The sequence below is a fragment of the Macaca thibetana genome, chromosome 16 (genome assembly GCF_024542745.1).
Source record: "Macaca thibetana thibetana isolate TM-01 chromosome 16, ASM2454274v1, whole genome shotgun sequence".
NCBI lineage: Eukaryota > Metazoa > Chordata > Mammalia > Primates > Cercopithecidae > Macaca > Macaca thibetana.
The window spans coordinates 2,751,504-2,769,005 of record NC_065593.1 but is presented as its reverse complement, the minus strand read 5'-3'; the positions used below and the strand labels follow the sequence as shown (position 1 = coordinate 2,769,005).

Genomic DNA, 17,502 nt, shown 5'->3' with positions numbered 1-17,502 from the left:
GGCTCACTTCAACCTCTGCCTCCTGAGTTCAAGCGATTCTCAAGCCTCAGCCCCCAGAGTAGCTGGGACTACAGGCATCTGCCACCATGCCTAGCTCATTTTTGTATTTTCAGTAGAGATAGGTTTCATCCTATTGGCCAGGCTGTTCTCGAACTCCTGATCTTGTGATCTGCCTGCCTTGGCCTCCCAAAGTGCTGGGATTACAGATGTGAGCCACCGCGCCCGGCCATGTTTCAGGTGTTTATAGGGAGCATGTGTTTGTGTTTTACTTGTATAATTAACATTTGAGAATAATGAGGCTGGGCGTGGTGGCTCACGCCTGTAATCAATCCCAGCACTTTGGGAGCCTGAGGCAGGCAGATCACGAGGTCAGGAGATCGAGACCATCCTAGCCAGGCATGGTGGGGGGTGCCTGTAGTCCCACCTACTCGGGAGGCTGAGGCAGGAGAATGGCGTGAACCTGGGAGGCAGAGCTTGCAGTGAGCCGAGATCACGCCACTGCACTCCAGCCTGGGTGACAGAACAAGACTCTGTCTCAAAAAAAAAAAAATAATAATGAAAAAGATTAGCTTAGTTTCAGCTCATTGATGATCTCCACCAGCCTTCCCAGAGGTCCCAGGTGAACATACAACTGTGGAAATGCAGTGGGCTTGCTGAGAAAGGGCCCCCCTGCCCACAGCCTGCTGGGTTGTTGCTGTTCCTCCCATCTAGCACCTCCATTACGTGATGAGGACACTCAGCCCTGATGACTTCTTTTTTGATTTTTGAGACAGAGTCTTGCTCTGTTGCCAGGCTGGAGTGCAGTGGCACGATCTCAGCTCACTGCAACCTGTGCCTCCCAGGTTCACATCATTCTCCTGCCTCAGCCTCCCAAGTAGCTGGGACTGCAGGTGCGTGCCACCACGCCTGGCTGTTTTTTGTATTTTTAGTAGAGACGGGGTTTCACCATGTTAGCCAGGGTGGTCTCAATCTCTTGATCTTGTGATCCACCTGCCTTGGCTTCCCAAAGTGCTAGGATTACAGGCGTGGGCCACTGCACCTGGTCAGCAGTGATGACTTCTAAGCCAGGGACCTTTTTATTTGTGGCCCACTGCCTGTCATTTGGGTGGTCACTTAAGTGTCCTTCAAGGTGATTATCTAGTCAGCCCGTGTTCCACTTGAGGAAAATGAAGATGAGACATCAGTTTTAGACATGACACAGGGCAGCTGAAAGGCCAGGAAAGGTTTTATGGTAAACAAGGATTACAGGAAAAGCTGGGAGTAGATGGGTCATTTATTCTTTGTTTAAGGATTAATCAGTCCTTGTTCTCGCTAATGGCTCTGCCATTTTTCTGTGTGTTAATCCAGGAGGAATTTTGTTGTCAGAGAATAAAAGGAGGTTGTCCATAATTGACTTTAAGCAGCAATCAGTAAAACATTGAGCTCTTCAGCTCCGCCTTTCTTGTAAGTTTATCATTTCTTCTCAGTGCTTGTGAACATCACGTGATAATGTATTTCCATAAATTTGGGATCCTGAAATCCAAGTGAACTTTCTGTTTGTCCATATATATCTAATATTTTAAAAATGCTATTAGGATAGAAACTGATTTCCTTCAGCTGAAGTCATTTCCTTTAAAAAAAGTTCATTCAGGTGTATTTCATATCATATGGCAGTTTTTAATATGTGTTATATCCTTCTAGGCTCTGGAAATTGGAAAACCAAGAAGGTTTTGATGTTTTGTGTGACGCCACCTGAATTAGAAACCAAGATGAACATAACCAAAGGTGGTCTGGTGTTGTTTTCAGCAAACTCAAATTCTTCATGTATGGAGCTCTCAAAGAAAATTGCAGAGTGAGTTATAATTGTACCATTAAAATCTATATTCATTATGTAATGCTTTAAATTTGATAATCAGATTAGCGGTGATTGTTAAACTTGAAAGCAGGTATTTTATAATTATATGTGTATCTTCTTTTTCATCATGCAAGATGTTCATGTAACATGTCTCATCTGTATATATTAAGGGCTATTCTTTTTATAAACTATCCCATCTCCCTACATATTCTTTCAGCAGACATTTATTGAGTGCCTTATAAGTGCCAGGAATTGTGTTAGGTGCTATATATATATAAAATTATTTGAGTATAAAGCACATTGGGGCCGGGCGCATTGGCTCACGCCTGTAATCCCAGCACTTTGGGAGGCCAAGGCAGGTGGATCACGAGGTCAGGAGATTGAGACCATCCTGGTTAACATGGTGAAACCCCACGTCTACTAAAAATACAAAAAATTGGCTGGGCGTGGTGGCACACACCTGTAGTCCCAGCTATTTGGGAGGCTGAGGCAGGAGAATAGCTTGAATGTGGAAGGCTGGCAGTGAGCTGAGATTGCACCACTGCACTCAGCCTGGGCAACAGAGTGAGACTCCGTCTCAAAAAAAAAAAAAAAAAAAAATTGACATGTATATTATATGAAATAACTTATAGCTTATAGTTTAGCATAATTTTAGATATTTATTAAACAAATATTGTACGCCTACTGTGTACTAGACCTTGATCTAGATATTGGGGATTATCAGTGAATCAAGATCCATCCTTTTTATGAAATTGACATTTTAGTAGGAAGCCAAACAGAAATCAAGTCAACAAAACAAACAAGGTAATTTCAGATGAAGATCAATGCTATGAAGAAAACTGTGTGAAACGAATGATGGGGCAGGTTGTTCTGCTTTAGCATGTGTGCTGAAGTGCCTTTAAACTGAGGGGATGGTATGTGAGTTGAGAAACCTGAATGAGCCACCAAGCGAAGATCTGGAGGCAGAGCCCCCCAAGCAGAGGGGACGGAAGATTCCAAGGCCCTGCAGCTTGCAGGAGGGGTCCTTGGTGTGTCTCAGGAACATGGGCTGGAGTGCAGAGTGTCCAAGGAAGATGGCTGGTGAGGCAGGCAGAGAGGGACTTCATAGTCCTTCCTGGGAAAACGTGGGGTTGGGGTGAGGGGCTAGGTAATGGATTGACGTAACAATTTAATATTGACTTTAAATTTTATAAGAAGAATAACTTTATTTTATTTTACTCATCAATTTACACATCTCCTTAAATAGTAAAGATACTGGGTTTCTTCTATTACTTTTTCAGCTTTTTCCCCCTTTCTCTTCTCTAGGCGGCTGGGGGTGGAGATGGGCAAAGTGCAGGTTTACCAGGAACCTAACAGAGGTGAGCAATCTTGGGCATGTGGAACATTGACCTTTTCATGGAATGTGGCGTATTGGCTCAGTCCTTCATCCTTTACTATTGAAACAATTTGATTCAGTTGTACATTTCCATTAGCAAGAAGTCAGGCAGGCAAGGTAGAACAGAGTGGTTTTTTAGCTCTCACTAATACCAGCTAGATATGTAACCCTGGTGCAAGTCATTTCTGGGGCTTGAACTCCATTTCTGAAACTTCATTCAGTAAAAGCTGCAGACATATTTGAACCAGCTGGTCAACTAAATGAACATGAGCTCAACCGTTGCTTAAATTTATGTCACCTTAGGCAAGACGAATAAATCCTGTCACCTTAGTCAGGATGAGTAAATCCTGTGTGATCGCAGTTTTAGTTAGTTATTCTTTACCGGCACCTAAGTTGCCTTAGGTTAGACTTCATAAAATATTGTTAAGAAATACTTTTTGCTAATTGATACATGTCATTACATATTATCCCAAGTTGTAAAAAAAAGTGTTATTTAATCTTTGTAGGGCCGGGTGTGATGGCTCACACCTCTAATCCCAGCAGTTTGGGAGGCCGAGGCAGGCAGATTCCTCGAGCTCAGGAGTTTGAGACCAGCCTGGGCAACATGGCAAAACACTGTCTCTACTAAAAATACAAAAATTAGCCGAGAGTGGTGGTTTGCACTTGTAGTCCCAGCTACTAGGGAGGCTGAGGTGGTAGGAGCACTTGAGCCCAGAAGGTAGAGGCTGCAGTGAGCCATGATCACACCACTGCACTCCAGCCTGGGTGACAAAGTGAGACCCTGTCTCAAAAATAAATAAATAAACAAAAAGTAATCATTGTAATTTCTTTAGCAATGGTGAATATTTGATATTATTTTAGGCCAGGTGCGGTGGCTCATGCCTGTAATCCCAGCACTTTGAGACGCCGAGGTGGGTGGATCACCTGAGATCAGGAGTTCGTAGACCAGCCTGGCCAACACGGTGAAACCCTGTCTCTACTAAAAAGACAAAAATCGGCCAGGCATGGTGGCAAACGCCTGTAATCCCAGCTACTTGGGAGGCTGAGGCAAGAGATTCGCTTGAGCTCAGGAGGTGGAGGTTGCAGTGAGCCAAGATTGCGCCATTGCACTCCAGCCTGGGGGACAAGAGCGAGACTTTGTCTCAAAAAAAAAAAGAAAAAAATTATTTTAGCAGGAGCATTGGACAGCTTGCATGGACTTCAGAGTTACACACCTTATCCTTGACAAGTTATTTAACCTTTCTAAACTATGAATTAACTGTAAATTAGGGCTGTTTTGAGGATTAAGTGGGATAACTTGTGTGCCTAACAGTTTTTGGCACACAGTAGATGATCAATAAATACTTATTCCTGTTCCTTTTCCACTAGAAGATTTAAAGTATGTGTGTATATATATATATATATATATATATTTTTTTTTTTTTTTTTTTTTTTTTTTTTTTTGGTAGAGTAAGGGTCTCATTATGTTGCCCAGGCTCATCTCAAACTCTTGGGCAAAAGCAATTCTCCCATTTCAGCCTCCCAAACTGCTAGGATTACAGGTGTGAGCCACCAGGCCTGGCCCCACTAGAGGATTTTATCAAATACTTATATATTTTAAAGCCTACAGGAGGCTTTGATTAAAAGGCAGAAGTTTTGCTGTTCCCATGTTTATCTCCATTACTGCCTCTTTCCTGTCTCCCAAGATCCCTGTGTGGCATCAGTAGGGAAAAAGTATAATTAAACTCTGTAAGGAGAGTTTGGAGAAGATTCTTCCCCTAGAGGGAATTGAATAATGTTCTTTGTCTGGAACATCTTTGTCTGGAGGGAAGGTGAAAGGGAGAGGCAGTGGCATAAGACTCCAGGAGGTTGGTCCACTCTCCAGGTTTCTAAATAAAGGGAGGGAAAATACTTGGTGTTTATTGGGAAGGAAGGAAGTAATGAAGTAATATTTGTGGATTTCTTACTGTTACCAGATACTGAAAAACTGAGTTCAGGGATTGACGTTAGGTACAAGGTCCAGTTTGAATCCAGATCTCCCTGACTCTAAAGCTCATTTTCTTTTCTTTTCTTTTCTTGTTTTTTTTTTTTTTTGAGGCAGGGTCTTTTGTGTCACTTAGGCTGGAGTGCAGTGGCATGATCAGGGCTCACTGCAGCCTCTGCCTCCTGGGCTCAAGTGCTCCTCCCATCTTAGCCTCCTCAGTAGCTGGTACTACAGGTGGGCACTGTGCTGCCAGGCTAATTTTTTTTTTTTTTTTAAATATGGAGTCTTGCTGTGTCACCCAGGCTGGAGTGCAGTGGGGCAGTCTCGGCTCACCTCCATCTCCCAGGTTTGAGTGATTCTCCTGCCTCAGCCTCCCAAGTAGGTGGGCTTACAGTTGTGTGCCACCACGCCCAACTAATTTTTTGTATTTTTAGTAGAGACGGGGTTTCACCATGTTGGCCAGGTTGGTCTCGAACTTCGGACCTCAAATGATCTGTCCACCTCAGCTTCCCAAACTATTTTCCTACATTTTTAATGAAAATGTTCAAGCATATAAAAAAGTTGAAAGAATAGTATAGTGAACTGCCACCTAGCTTGAACAGTTAACATTTTGCCATATGAGTATGTATGTGGGGAACCATTTGAAATTAAGTTGCAGGCCAGGCATGGTGGCTCACACCTGTAAACCCATCACGTTTGGATGTCGAGGCGGGTGGATCTCTTGAGCCCGGGAGGTCAAGACTGCAGTGAGCCTTGACTCACTGCACCATATTTGCACCACTGCACTCCGGCCTAGGCAACAGGGCGAGATGTGTCTCAAAAAAAGAAAAAAAAATGTAAGTTGCAGACACCTAATCCTTGAATACTTGACCATGCATCCTCTAGGAATAATTACTTTCACCTAAATAAATATGATACCATTATCACAAAGAAAGAAATTACAGGCAGGGCATGGTGGCTCACACCTGTAATCCCAGCACTTTGTGGGGTCAAGGTGGGCGGATCACTTGAGACCAGAAGTTCAAGACTAACCTGAGCAACATGGCAAAATGCCATCTTTACCAAAGAAAAAGAAATCAGCCGGGGTTGGTGGTGCGTACGTGTAATCCTAGCTACTCAGGAGGCTGAGGCAGGAAGATCACTTGAGTTCAGGAGGTGGAGGTTGTAGTGAGCTGGGATCACACCACTGCACTCCAGCCTGGGCAACAGAGCGAGACCCTGTCTCCAAAAAAAAAAAAAAAAAAAGGAAAATAAAATTAACTTAACAATTAAGGACAATTCTTTTTTTTTTTTTCTGTGGCCTCAAGTGATCTGCCCGCCTTGGCCTCCCAAAGTGCTGGAATTACAGGTGTGAGACACCACACTGGGCCCAACAATGATTCTTTAATCATCTAATATGTGGCCTATGTTCACATTTCCCTAGTTGTCCTAAAGAGTTTTTTATTTTTTATTATTTTTGAGATGGAGTCTGGCTTTGTTACCCAGGCTGGAGTGCAGTGGTGTGATCTTGGCTTACTGCAGCCTCTGCCTCCCAGGTTCAAGCAGTTCTCCTGCCTCACCCTCCTGAGTAGCTGGGATTATAAGCGTGCACCACCAAACCCAGCTAATGTTTGTATTTTTAGTAGAGACGAAGTTTCACTATGTTGGCCAGGCTAGCCTTGAACTCCTAAACTCAGATGATCCGTCTGCCTGGGCCTCCCAAAGTGCTGGGATTACAGGTGTGAGCCACCACGCCTGGCCTAAAGGGTCTTTTATAGTTGTTTCCCCCTCTGCGCCCCAAACCAGGATGCTTAGTTCAAGGGAATTTTTTTAAAAATATATATCTTTAGTCTCTTCTATTTTAGAACAATCTCCTCACTTCTTCCTTTTTCTTCCTATGACAGTGACTTGTTGAAGAGGTTGTCTTGTAGAATGTCCCATTATGGATTTGTCTAATTGTTTCCTTATGGCTGATCACACATATTTTGAGAGTAGGGATATTGTGTCTTATTTATCTTTGTTTCTCACAACATACAATATTTTGTACCTAATACATTCTCAATTTATGCTAATTGAATGAGCATATAATTTTCTTTTTCTTTGTTTTTTTTTTTTTTTTTTTTTTTTTTTTTTTTTTTTTTTTTTTTGTTGAGACAGAGTCTCGCTTTGTCGCCCAGACTGGAGTGCAGTGGCCGGATCTCAGCTCACTGCAAGCTCCGCCTCCCGGGTTCACGCCATTCTCCTGCCTCAGCCTCCCGAGTAGCTGGGACTACAGACGCCTGCCACCTCGCCCGGCTAGGTTTTTGTATTTTTTAGTAGAGACGGGGTTTCACCGTGTTAGCCAGGATGGTCTCGATCTCCTGACCTTGTGATCCGCCCGTCTCGGCCTCCCAAAGTGCTGGGATTACAGGCTTGAGCCACCGCGCCCGGCCTGTTTTTTTTTTTTTAAGGCAGAGCTTCACTCTTGTTGCCCAGGCTGTAGTGTAGTGGCACGATCTCGGCTCACCGCAACCACCGCCTCCCAGCCTCAAGCAGTTCTCCTGCCTCAGCCTCCCGAGTAGCTGGGATTACAGGCATGTGCCACCATGCCTGGCTAATTTTGTATTTTTGGTAGAGACAGGGTTCTCTATGTTGGTCAGGCTGGTCTCAAACTCCTAACCTCAGGTGATTTGCCCGCCTCGGCCTCCCAAAGTGCTGGGATTATAGGCATGAGCCACTGTGCCTGGCCTATAATTTTCTATAAAGATACTATGCTCAGAGTGGTACAGCACTCACTGTTTGTGTATATAAGGGGTGAGAATTACATGTTTACTTATTTCAAGTCAGAAATATAATTCCCTCTTAAAGCTGTATTTTAAAAAGTGTGATTAATAGCAGTATGTTTATTATCCCTTGTAACATCTAAAGCCTACTGAGTTTTATAACAGTTTTTGTTGCCATATTTTATTACATTAGGGAATCATGTAGTTTTTTTGTGTATTTTGAAAAATTTAAACTATATGCCTTTCCCTTTCTTCTTTTTCCTTTTCCTGCCAGAAACGAGAGTACAAATTCAAGAGTCCGTGAGGGGAAAAGATGTTTTCATCATCCAAACCGTTTCAAAGTGAGTATCCAGCAGAAATGTTGCTTTCTGGGTTTCGGTTTAGGCATGAATGTTTAAAATAATGATAGATGGCTAGCCAGGAAGAGTTACGATAGTCTTAAAATTAGTGTATCTTACCAATTTGGAATTTAGAAAACTAAGTTTTCTGATGTAACTGCTGACTTTTATGTGTTCTTTCAGTGTTTTTCTTTCTTTTCTTTTTCTTTTTCTTTTTTTTTTTTTTTTTTTTTTTGAGACGGAGTCTCGCTGTGTCTCCCAGGCTGGAGTGCAGTGGCGTGATCTCGGCTCCCTGCAAGCTCCACCTCCCGGGTTCATGCCATTCTCCCGCCTCAGCCTCCCGAGTAGCTGAGACTACAGGCGCCCGCCACCACGCCCGGCTAGTTTTTTGTATTTTTAGTAGAGACGGGGTTTCACCGTGTTAGCCAGGATAGTCTCGATCTCCTGACCTCATGATCCACCCGCCTCGGCCTCCCAAAGTGCTGGGATTACAGGCTTGAGCCACCGCGCCCGGCCTTCTTTTTTTTTTTTTGAGACAAAGTCCCACTCCATCACCCAGGCTGGAGTGCAGTGGTGCGATCTCAGCTCCCCGCAACCTCCTCCTCCTGGGTTCAAGTAATTCTCCTGCCTCAGCCTCCCGAGTAGCTGGTACTACAGTTGGCACCCCCGGATAATTTTTGTATTTTTAGTAGAGATGGAGTTTCACCATGTTAGCCAGGCTGGTCTTGAACTCCTGACCTCAGGCAATCCGCCCACCTTAGCCTCCCAAAGTGGTGGGATTACAGGTGTGAGCCACCGTGTCCAGCCACTCAGTGTTCTTAATGGGTAGAAGTAACCAAGTATTGGAGTAGAGGGTCTTTTTTTTTTTCAAAGACGGAGTTTCGCTCTTACTGCCCAGGCTGGAGTGCAATAGCACGATCTCGGCTCAACATGACCTCCACTTCCCAGGTTCAAGTAATTCTCCTGTCGCAGTCTCCTTAGTAGCTGGGATTACAGGCATGTGTCACCACACCTGGCTAATTTTGTGTTTTTAGTAGATACAGGGTTTCTCCATGTTAATTAGGCTGGTCTCGAACTCTCAACCTCAGGTGATCCACCCGCCTCAGCCTCCCAAAGTGCTGGGATTATAGGCGTGAGCCACTGTGCCCAGAGTAGAGGCTGTTAATGATAATAGTATCCATTAAGTTTCCTAACAATTAATAGCCAGAATTTTATAAAACTTGCAGTGAAGCATTTCTAGTTCCCTCCTCTCCCCGAAAGAAACAGAGGCTAGGGGAGGAGAGCTTTCTTAGTTAGGGTTCTTTTAAGCTTTTTTTTTTTTTTTTTTTTTTTTTTTTTTTTTTTTTTTTTTTTGAGACGGAGTCTTGCTCTGTAGCCCGGGCTGGAGTGCGGTGGCCGGATCTCAGCTCACTGCAAGCTCCGCCTCCCGGGTTTAGGCCATTCTCCTGCCTCAGCCTCCGGAGTAGCTGGGACTACAGGCGCCCGCCACCTCGCCCGGCTAGTTTTTTGTATTTTTAGTAGAGACGGGGTTTCACGGTGTTCGCCAGGATGGTCTCCATCTCCTGACCTCGTGATCCGCCCGTCTCGGCCTCCCAAAGTGCTGGGATTACAGGCTTGAGCCACCGCGCCCGGCCTCTTTTAAGCTTTTATTGCATATAAAAGTGATCATTACTTACTGTTTTGTTCCATAAATTAAATTAGCTGAGAGGATAAAAGACTGTACTGAAGGAATGTGTGTTCCTGTCTGGTGTGACCTTTGATATACCTGTGTTCTGGAAATTGTTTGGTCACATATGTTTAAGCTGGGTATAGAAGGTTCAGTGCGGTAAGGCTATCTCTGGCACTCTGAAAAGGGAGGGTGATCACATGGAGCCCTACTTTTTTTTTCTTTTTTTTTTCTCTTAGAGATAAGGTCTAGATCTGTTGTCCAGGCTGGAGTGCAGTGGTGAGATCATAGCTCACTACAGCCTCAAACTCCTGGGCTCAAACTATCCTCCTGCCTCAGCCTCCCAAGTAGCTGGGACTACAGGCATGCACCAGCATGCTCACGTAATTTTTTCATTTCTTGTAGAGATGGAGGTCTCACTATATTGCCCAGCTGGTCTCAAACTTTTGACCTCAAGTGATCCTCCTGCCTGGACCTCCTGTATTGCTGGGATTCCAGCAATATAGAAAGTGAGCCTATCACACCTGGCCTTAAAGCCCCACTTTCCATTGTGTGTTTGTCCACAAATGTCCCCAAACGCTTCTGTGTATGAAGTTCTTCACTCAGAACAATTTTTAATGTCTAGAAATCAGTTTGTCTAGTGCATAATTTTTTTTTTTTTTTTTTTTTGAGTCGGAGTCTTGCTCTGTCACCCAGGCTGGAGTGCAGCGGTGCAATCTCGGCTCACTGCAAGCTCCACCTCCTGGGTTCACACCATTCTCCTGCCTCAGCCTCCCCAGCAGCTGGGACTACAGGTGCACGCCGCCAGGCCCGGCTAATTTTTTTGTATTTTTAGTAAAGACGGGATTTCACCATGTTAGCTAGGATGGTCTTGATCTCCTGACCTCGTGATCTGCCTGCCGTGGCCTCCCAAAGTGCTGGGATTACAGGCATGAGCCACCGTGCCCGACCTAGTGCATTATTTTTTAGCTTAGAGAGTCCAAAAGTTGCTGCATGCTTAATTTGTATATATACATATATAATAAATACCAACGAAAAGAGAAGAAGAGGGAAATTTCGGGAGACTTTAGTCTTAGAACACACATTTTTTCACCTAAATTTTGAACGTTTTCTGTCCTGGTCTTTGGTTCATTGGGATGAAGTCACAAAACCCCCATCTCTCCTGGGAAGAGGAGTGGCGGGGGAGACCTGTCCTTGCATCCCAGTGCCCTGGCAAACGGGTGTGCTCTGAAGGAGAGATGGTGTGGAGGGCCTTTGCCACGGTGCCCTGGCTTCACCTTCTGCTGTGACACCCAGGATTCTCAGCAGAGCTGGAGGTGGAGGCGCTGAGCGCTAATTGCCCCTGCTGCTGCTGTCCTCTTTCCCAGGTCTGCCGCCAAACCAGGGTGGAAGTGGAGGACTCCCCTGTGCCCACATCTTAACCCTTCACCTCCAGCATCAGGGCAGGGAAGGTGTGGGCCCAGAACAACTTACACTGCTTCTGGCTCCTTGGTTTCTGTGTCTGTGGTACTTTTATCTCCTTACAGACAAGTGTGATTCCATTGGATAAATGCACAAAGGTTGTGTGGATTACCCAAGTAGATGAGTAGGCATTGAGGGCCCCCCTTGGACTTAGAATTTAGGACTTCAGAAGGGTGACTGCTGATCCTTCTCATTTTCAAGTCCTTCTGGTTCTTTATTTTTGTACATTTCAATACTTATCCTGTGCCTCTGCCTTTTGTCAGTTTCATATTCCTGTAATCGGAACCACTCAGCACCCCTTTCATTTTCTCTCTCTCTCTCGTTTTGCATTGTTCCATACCTGACGTAAGCTTGTGTTAACTCGGGTTCTCAGTCTTGTCCATGTTGCAGAGTCTGGACCTCATGGTCTTCTTTGTGAAATACCATGAAATAACATTTAGTGTTGAGGGCCAGATGTGGTGGCTCATGCCTGTAATCCTAGCACTTTGGGAGGTCAAAGTGGGCATATCAGTTGAGGCCAGGAGTTTGAGACCAGCCTGGCCAACATGGTGAAACCCTGTCTCTACTAAAAATACAAAAAATTAGCTGGGCATAGTCATGAGGGCCTGTACTCCCAGCTACTCAGGTGGCTGAGGCACGAGATTTGCTTGAACCCGGGAGGCAGAGGTTGTAGTGAGCTGAGATTGCGCTACTGCATTCCAGCCTGGGAATGGAACGAGGCTCCATCTCAAAGAAAAAAAAAAAAAAAAAGACTGGGTGAGGTGGCTTACACCTGTAATCCCAGCACTTTGGAAGACCGAGATGGGTGGATCAGGAGTTCAAGACCAGCCTGGCCAACATGGTGAAACCCCGTCTCTACTAAAAATACAAAAATTAGCTGGGCATGGTGATGTGCGCTTGTAATTCCAGCTACTTGGGAGGCTGAGACATGAGAATCACTTGAACCCAGGAGACGGAGAGTGCAATGAGCCAAGATTGCACCACTGTACTCCAAGCTGGGTGATAGAGTGAGACTCTGTCTCCAAAAAAAAAAAAAGCCTGTAATCCCACCACTTTGGGAGGCCCAGGCAGGCAGATCACCTGAGGTCGGGAGTTCGAGAGCAGCCTGACCAACATGGAGAAACCCTGTCTCTACTAAAAATGCAAAATTAGCTGGGCATGGTGGCACATGCCTGTAATCCCAGCTACTTGGGAGGCTGAAGCAGGAGAATTGCGTGAACCTGGGAGGCAGAGGTTGCGGTGAGCCGAGATCGTGCCATTGCACTCCAGCCTGGACAACAAGAACAAAACTCCGTCTCAAAAAAAGAAAAAAGATTTAGTGTGGTCAGATACATCTTATACTCTGTTTTACTTCAGATTAGTGGTAGCACTGAAAATAAAGTAGAAATTTAAAATTAAGAAAATTCCATCCATTTACTGAAGTTTTCCTGTATTTCAAACAAGACTTTCCTTATTTGAGTTCAGTAATGGAAAGACTTGTTCCAGCTCACAGAACAATGGTGCTCCTGGGAGTGTGGTTTGGAGCCTTGGGGTGTCTTTACCTTCACTGTCAGTTCCTCCACTCTTATCCTTCCCATAGAATACTTTTCTGAAAATCTTTTTTTTTTTCCCTAAGTGAATTAACACAGGGTGAAAGTCTGTTTTAACTCATCAGATGTCAGACTTGTTGGATAGTGACAGAGAACCTACTCACCCAAATGTTCTGTGTTTCCATTCACTCCTGTCGTTAACAAATACTTATTTTGAATGTCTACAATATGCGAGTTACAGTTAGTTACACATATTCGAGATGCCTCCATGATTAAAACAGAGAAAGATCCTTGTCCTTGTGGAGTTTATATTCCAGTGGAGGAAGACATACAGTGAGCATAATAAATAAATAGATTATCTAGAAGGTGATGAGTGATTTGGAAAAAAAAAAGACAGCATGGTGAGATGATGGTGGCAAGAGGGCAGAGCGAGGCAGACAGGGTAGGCCTCATTGGGGAGGTGACATTTGAACAAAGACCAGAGAAGTTGAGGGAGAGACTAGGTGGGGAGGAAGGCATTGCAGGCAGTGGGAACACCCAGAGCAAGGCCCTTAGTGGTGTGAGCTGCCTGTGGGAGGACTGACCAGGGCCAGGTGTGGCCGGGCGGGAGGGGAGGGGCAGATCATCAAGTTTGGACTGGAGTTGTAAATTTGAGAGTTGCCACCATCTATGAAGTTGTGAAATTAGATGAGAAGCCCAAAGGACAAGAGGAAACAGAAGGAGAGGACACATGAGCAAGTCCTGGGACATGAGGCTGGAGAGAAAAACTAGCAAAAGAAACCAAGGGTGGAAGGAAGAGACCAGAGAGGGGCATTCCGGAAGCCAAGTGACCGTGGACGTGGATGTGGCCGCATGGAGGCCACTGATGACCTTTATGAAAACAAAGCTTCACTGGACTATCTGGGAGAGAATGAGAGTAGATAAGTTGGAGATAGTGTAGATGACTCTCTTGAGATGTACAGCAAAGGGGATCAGAGAGAAGAATTGTTGTGAGTCGCATTAATAGAAGTAACAGAATGTTTGTGGCCAATGGGTAATCAGTGCTGAAGGCAGGAGAGGAGGGAGAATTGCTGACATAGGTGTGCCATTTGGAGGTATTAATTTTAGGGCCACTGGCGTGGCAATTTCCTCTGACTGATGACTGAGGGCAGGCTGACTCCTGGGGCACAGATGCACATAGTGGGAGCTTGTGGACATGCTCCTCTAACAGAGTATTTAAGTAGGGTCGTCAGTTGAGAGCGGATGGTGGGGGATCTTATGGAGGCCTGAGAAAAGAGAAATTTATTGGTTGGTTTTTTTCCTCCTTGCACCTTGGGTTATGTAAAGGCATGAGTAACACACTGCTGACACTTTTTGGAACAGGGAATACTGTATTGTAGATCCCTTGATGAGATTTACTGTGTCTTGGTTACAGGGATGTGAACACCACCATCATGGAGCTCCTGATCATGGTGTATGCATGTAAGACCTCTTGTGCCAAGAGCATCATCGGCGTGATACCTTACTTTCCTTACAGCAAGCAGTGCAAGATGAGAAAAAGAGGCTCTATTGTCTCTAAATTGCTGGCTTCCATGATGTGCAAAGCTGGTAAGAGTGGCAGATGTTTCACAATTAATTGGGAGCCTGGAAGCTTTATTTATTCATTTTATCTCTTTCAAGACAGGGTCTTGCCTTGTCACCCAGGCTGGAGTGCAGTGGCATGATCATAGCTAACTGCAACTTGAATTCCTGGGGTCAAGCAGTCCACCAGAGCCTCCCAAGTAGCTAGGATTATAGGCACACACCACTCTGCCTGCTAATTTTTAAATTTTTTGTAGATATGGGGTCTTACTATGTTGTCCAGGCTGGTTTTGAACTGCTGGCCTCAAGGGATCCTTCTGCTTCAGCCTCCCAGAGTGCTGAGATTATAGTCATGAACCACCACACCCTGCTGGAGTTTTATTTTTACCTTGGAAATATCAAAGTAAAGGCTGGGCGCAGTGGCTCATGCCTGTAATCCCAGTGCGTTGGGAAGCTATGTGGGATGATCTTTGAACTCCTGGGCTCAAGTGATCCTCCTGTGCAGTTGGAACTACAGGCATATACCACCATGCCTGCCTAGAAAGGCATATATTGGAAAAGATATATATTATTCTGTGTTAGGCATTTTCAGGTAACATCCTAAGTATTTTTCCTGTGTTTCTAATTAACCTTCATAGTTGTTACTGTGTATGTGTGTCAATACATTTGTGTGTGTTTGCACATTTGTATAAGTGTATATGATTTTATTTTATTTATTTATTTAGAGATGGAGTTTCACTCCTGTTGCCCAGGCTGGAGTGCAATGATGCAGTCTCAGCTCACTGCAACTTCCGCCTCCCGGGTTCAAGCAATTCTCCTGCCTCAGCCTCCTGAGTAGCTGGGATTACAGGCATGCGCCACCGTGCTCGGCTAGTTTTGTATTTTTAGTAGAGACGGGGTTTCTCCATGTTGGTCAGGCTGGTCTCGAACTCCTAACCTCAGGTGATCTGCCCGCCTGGGCCTCCCAAAGTGCTGGGATTACAGGTGTGAGCCACTGTACCTGGCCTATGATTTTATTTTTTATTTTAATTTTTATTCTATTTTGTTTATTTTTTTTGAGACGGAGTCTTGTTCTGTTGCCCAGGCTGGAGTGCTGGTGCCGCCTTGACTCACTGCAACCTCTGCCTCCTGGGTTCAAGCGATTCTTGTACCTTAGCTTCTCGAGTAGCTGGGACTACAGGCGCCTGCCACCACACCTGGCTAATTTTTGTATTTTTTTTTTATTAATGAATATAAAAAATATATTTTATTTGTGTTTGCTTTTCCCCCAGATTTGACTACATGGATAGTTTTAGAAGCTTGAGTTCCTAAGATAATTCCACAGCTACACTGGCTCCTGTAATGTGACTGAGTGAGGTTAAGGAAATATCCTGGGGGATTCTGAACAACTAGACCCTTAGAAACTTAAAAATAACAGGTGCTTTCATTAGGATCCTGCTAACATGGAAAAAATACAGCCATTGTCCATTAAAACACAATCCAATTTGGGTACTCTTCAGGTTTTCTAAGTACCCCACCTGAATAATAAGACTAGGCCACCATATTTTCTGGCAACCCAGCCTACAGTCACTGCCATCTTCCTAATTAGCAGCCTCCCAAGCTGCACTAAAACTGGGATAATTTTTGTATTTTTAGTAGAGATGGGGTTTTGCTGTGTTGGCCAGGCTGGTCTCGAACTCCTGACCTCAAGTGATCCACTTGCCTTGGGCTCCTAGAGTGCTGGGATTACAGGCACAAGCCACCACACCCAGCCTGAATGTATACGATGTTAGAAAGTACGTATCACGGAGCATTTCACAGAGTGAATAGAAGTCCCCATATCACTGCATTTTAACACAGGTACTTATTGTAGAATAAGCCTTCTTTTGTTTGTTTGTTTTTTGAGATGGAGTCTTGCTCTGTTGCCCGGGCTAGAGTGCAGAGGTTTGATCTTGGTTCACTGCAACCTCCACCACCTGGGTTCAAGCAGTTCTCCTGCCTCAGCTCCCCGAGTAGCTGGGATTACAGGCACACACCACCATGCCCGTCTAATTATTATTATTTTTATTTTTTATTTTTGAGTCAGTCTCACTCTGTCATCCAGGTTGGAGTGCAGTAGTGCGATCTTGGCTCACCACAACCTCCGCTTCCTGGGTTCAAGCAATTCACCTGCCTCAGCCTCCCAAGTAGCTGGGATTACTGGCACCCGCCACCACGCCTGGCTAGTTTTTGTATTTTTAGTAAAGATGAGGTTTCACCGTGTTGGCCAGGCTGGTCTTGAACTCTTGACCTCAGGTGGTCCACCTTCTTTGGCCTCCCAGAGTGCTGGGATTACAGGCGTGAGCCACCATGCCCAGCCCAGAATAAACTTTTTAAGATATTTTTTCAATAAAGGCAAACGTAAAACAAAAATTTAAAAACTAGGCAGGGTGCGGTGACTCACACCTGTAATCCTCATACTTTGGGAGGCCAAGGTGGACAGATCACCTGAGGTTGGGAGTTCGAGAGCAGCCTGACCAACGTGGAGAAACCCTGTCTCTACTAAAAATACCAAATTAGCCAGGTGTGGTGGCGCATGCCTATAATCCCAGCTACTTGGGAGGCTGAGGCAGGAGAATCACTTGAACCCAGGAGGTGGAGGTTGTGGTGAGCCGAGATCCCACCTTTGCACTCCGACCTGGGCAACAAGAGCAAAACTCCATCTCAAAAAAAAAAAAAAAAAAATTAAAAACTCAAACCGAAGCAACGTCAGGAGCCTACCCCATCGTAAACACCATGACAGGCGGCTGGTGAGGGGAGCAGGCTTGCCTGCTGAATCTTCAGGAAAGGGCTATCTTCTCTTCCAGCCTTGCTTGATGGGCCACCAGGCTTACTTCCTGTTCTTTTGGGCAAGTTAATGCTTTAAACAATTTTTCATATTGAATTTTCCTTACACTTTTCTGGTGATCGTTACAAAGACAGTGAAGATTTTCTGTTTTCTCCAATTTCCAGGCTGGTGCAGTTTGTCTTAATTTCTTTTTTTTTTTTTTCCTGCGGATCTCAGTCCTGTTGCCCGG

General features: G+C 44.9%; 1 protein-coding gene across 7 annotated transcripts in view; it reads left to right on the top strand.

Annotated features, from left to right (window-relative positions):
- The window catches only part of PRPSAP2 (phosphoribosyl pyrophosphate synthetase associated protein 2), a 76,559-nt gene that overhangs the window by 8,081 nt on the left and 50,976 nt on the right, over positions 1–17,502 (top strand). For 4 of the 7 annotated variants that reach the window (XM_050763935.1, XM_050763937.1, XM_050763936.1 and 1 more), the window contains exons 2-6: positions 1,348–1,443; positions 1,681–1,831; positions 3,140–3,192; positions 8,188–8,254; positions 14,322–14,494. In XM_050763935.1, coding sequence (XP_050619892.1) covers positions 1,713–1,831; positions 3,140–3,192; positions 8,188–8,254; positions 14,322–14,494 — 412 coding nt within the window. In that variant the 5' untranslated portion in view covers positions 1,348–1,443; positions 1,681–1,712. Of the gene's footprint in view, positions 1–1,347; positions 1,444–1,680; positions 1,832–3,139; positions 3,193–8,187; positions 8,255–14,321; positions 14,495–17,502 lie in introns of those variants that run through there. The other 3 variants (XM_050763934.1, XM_050763939.1, XM_050763940.1) reach the window with 2 other exon arrangements.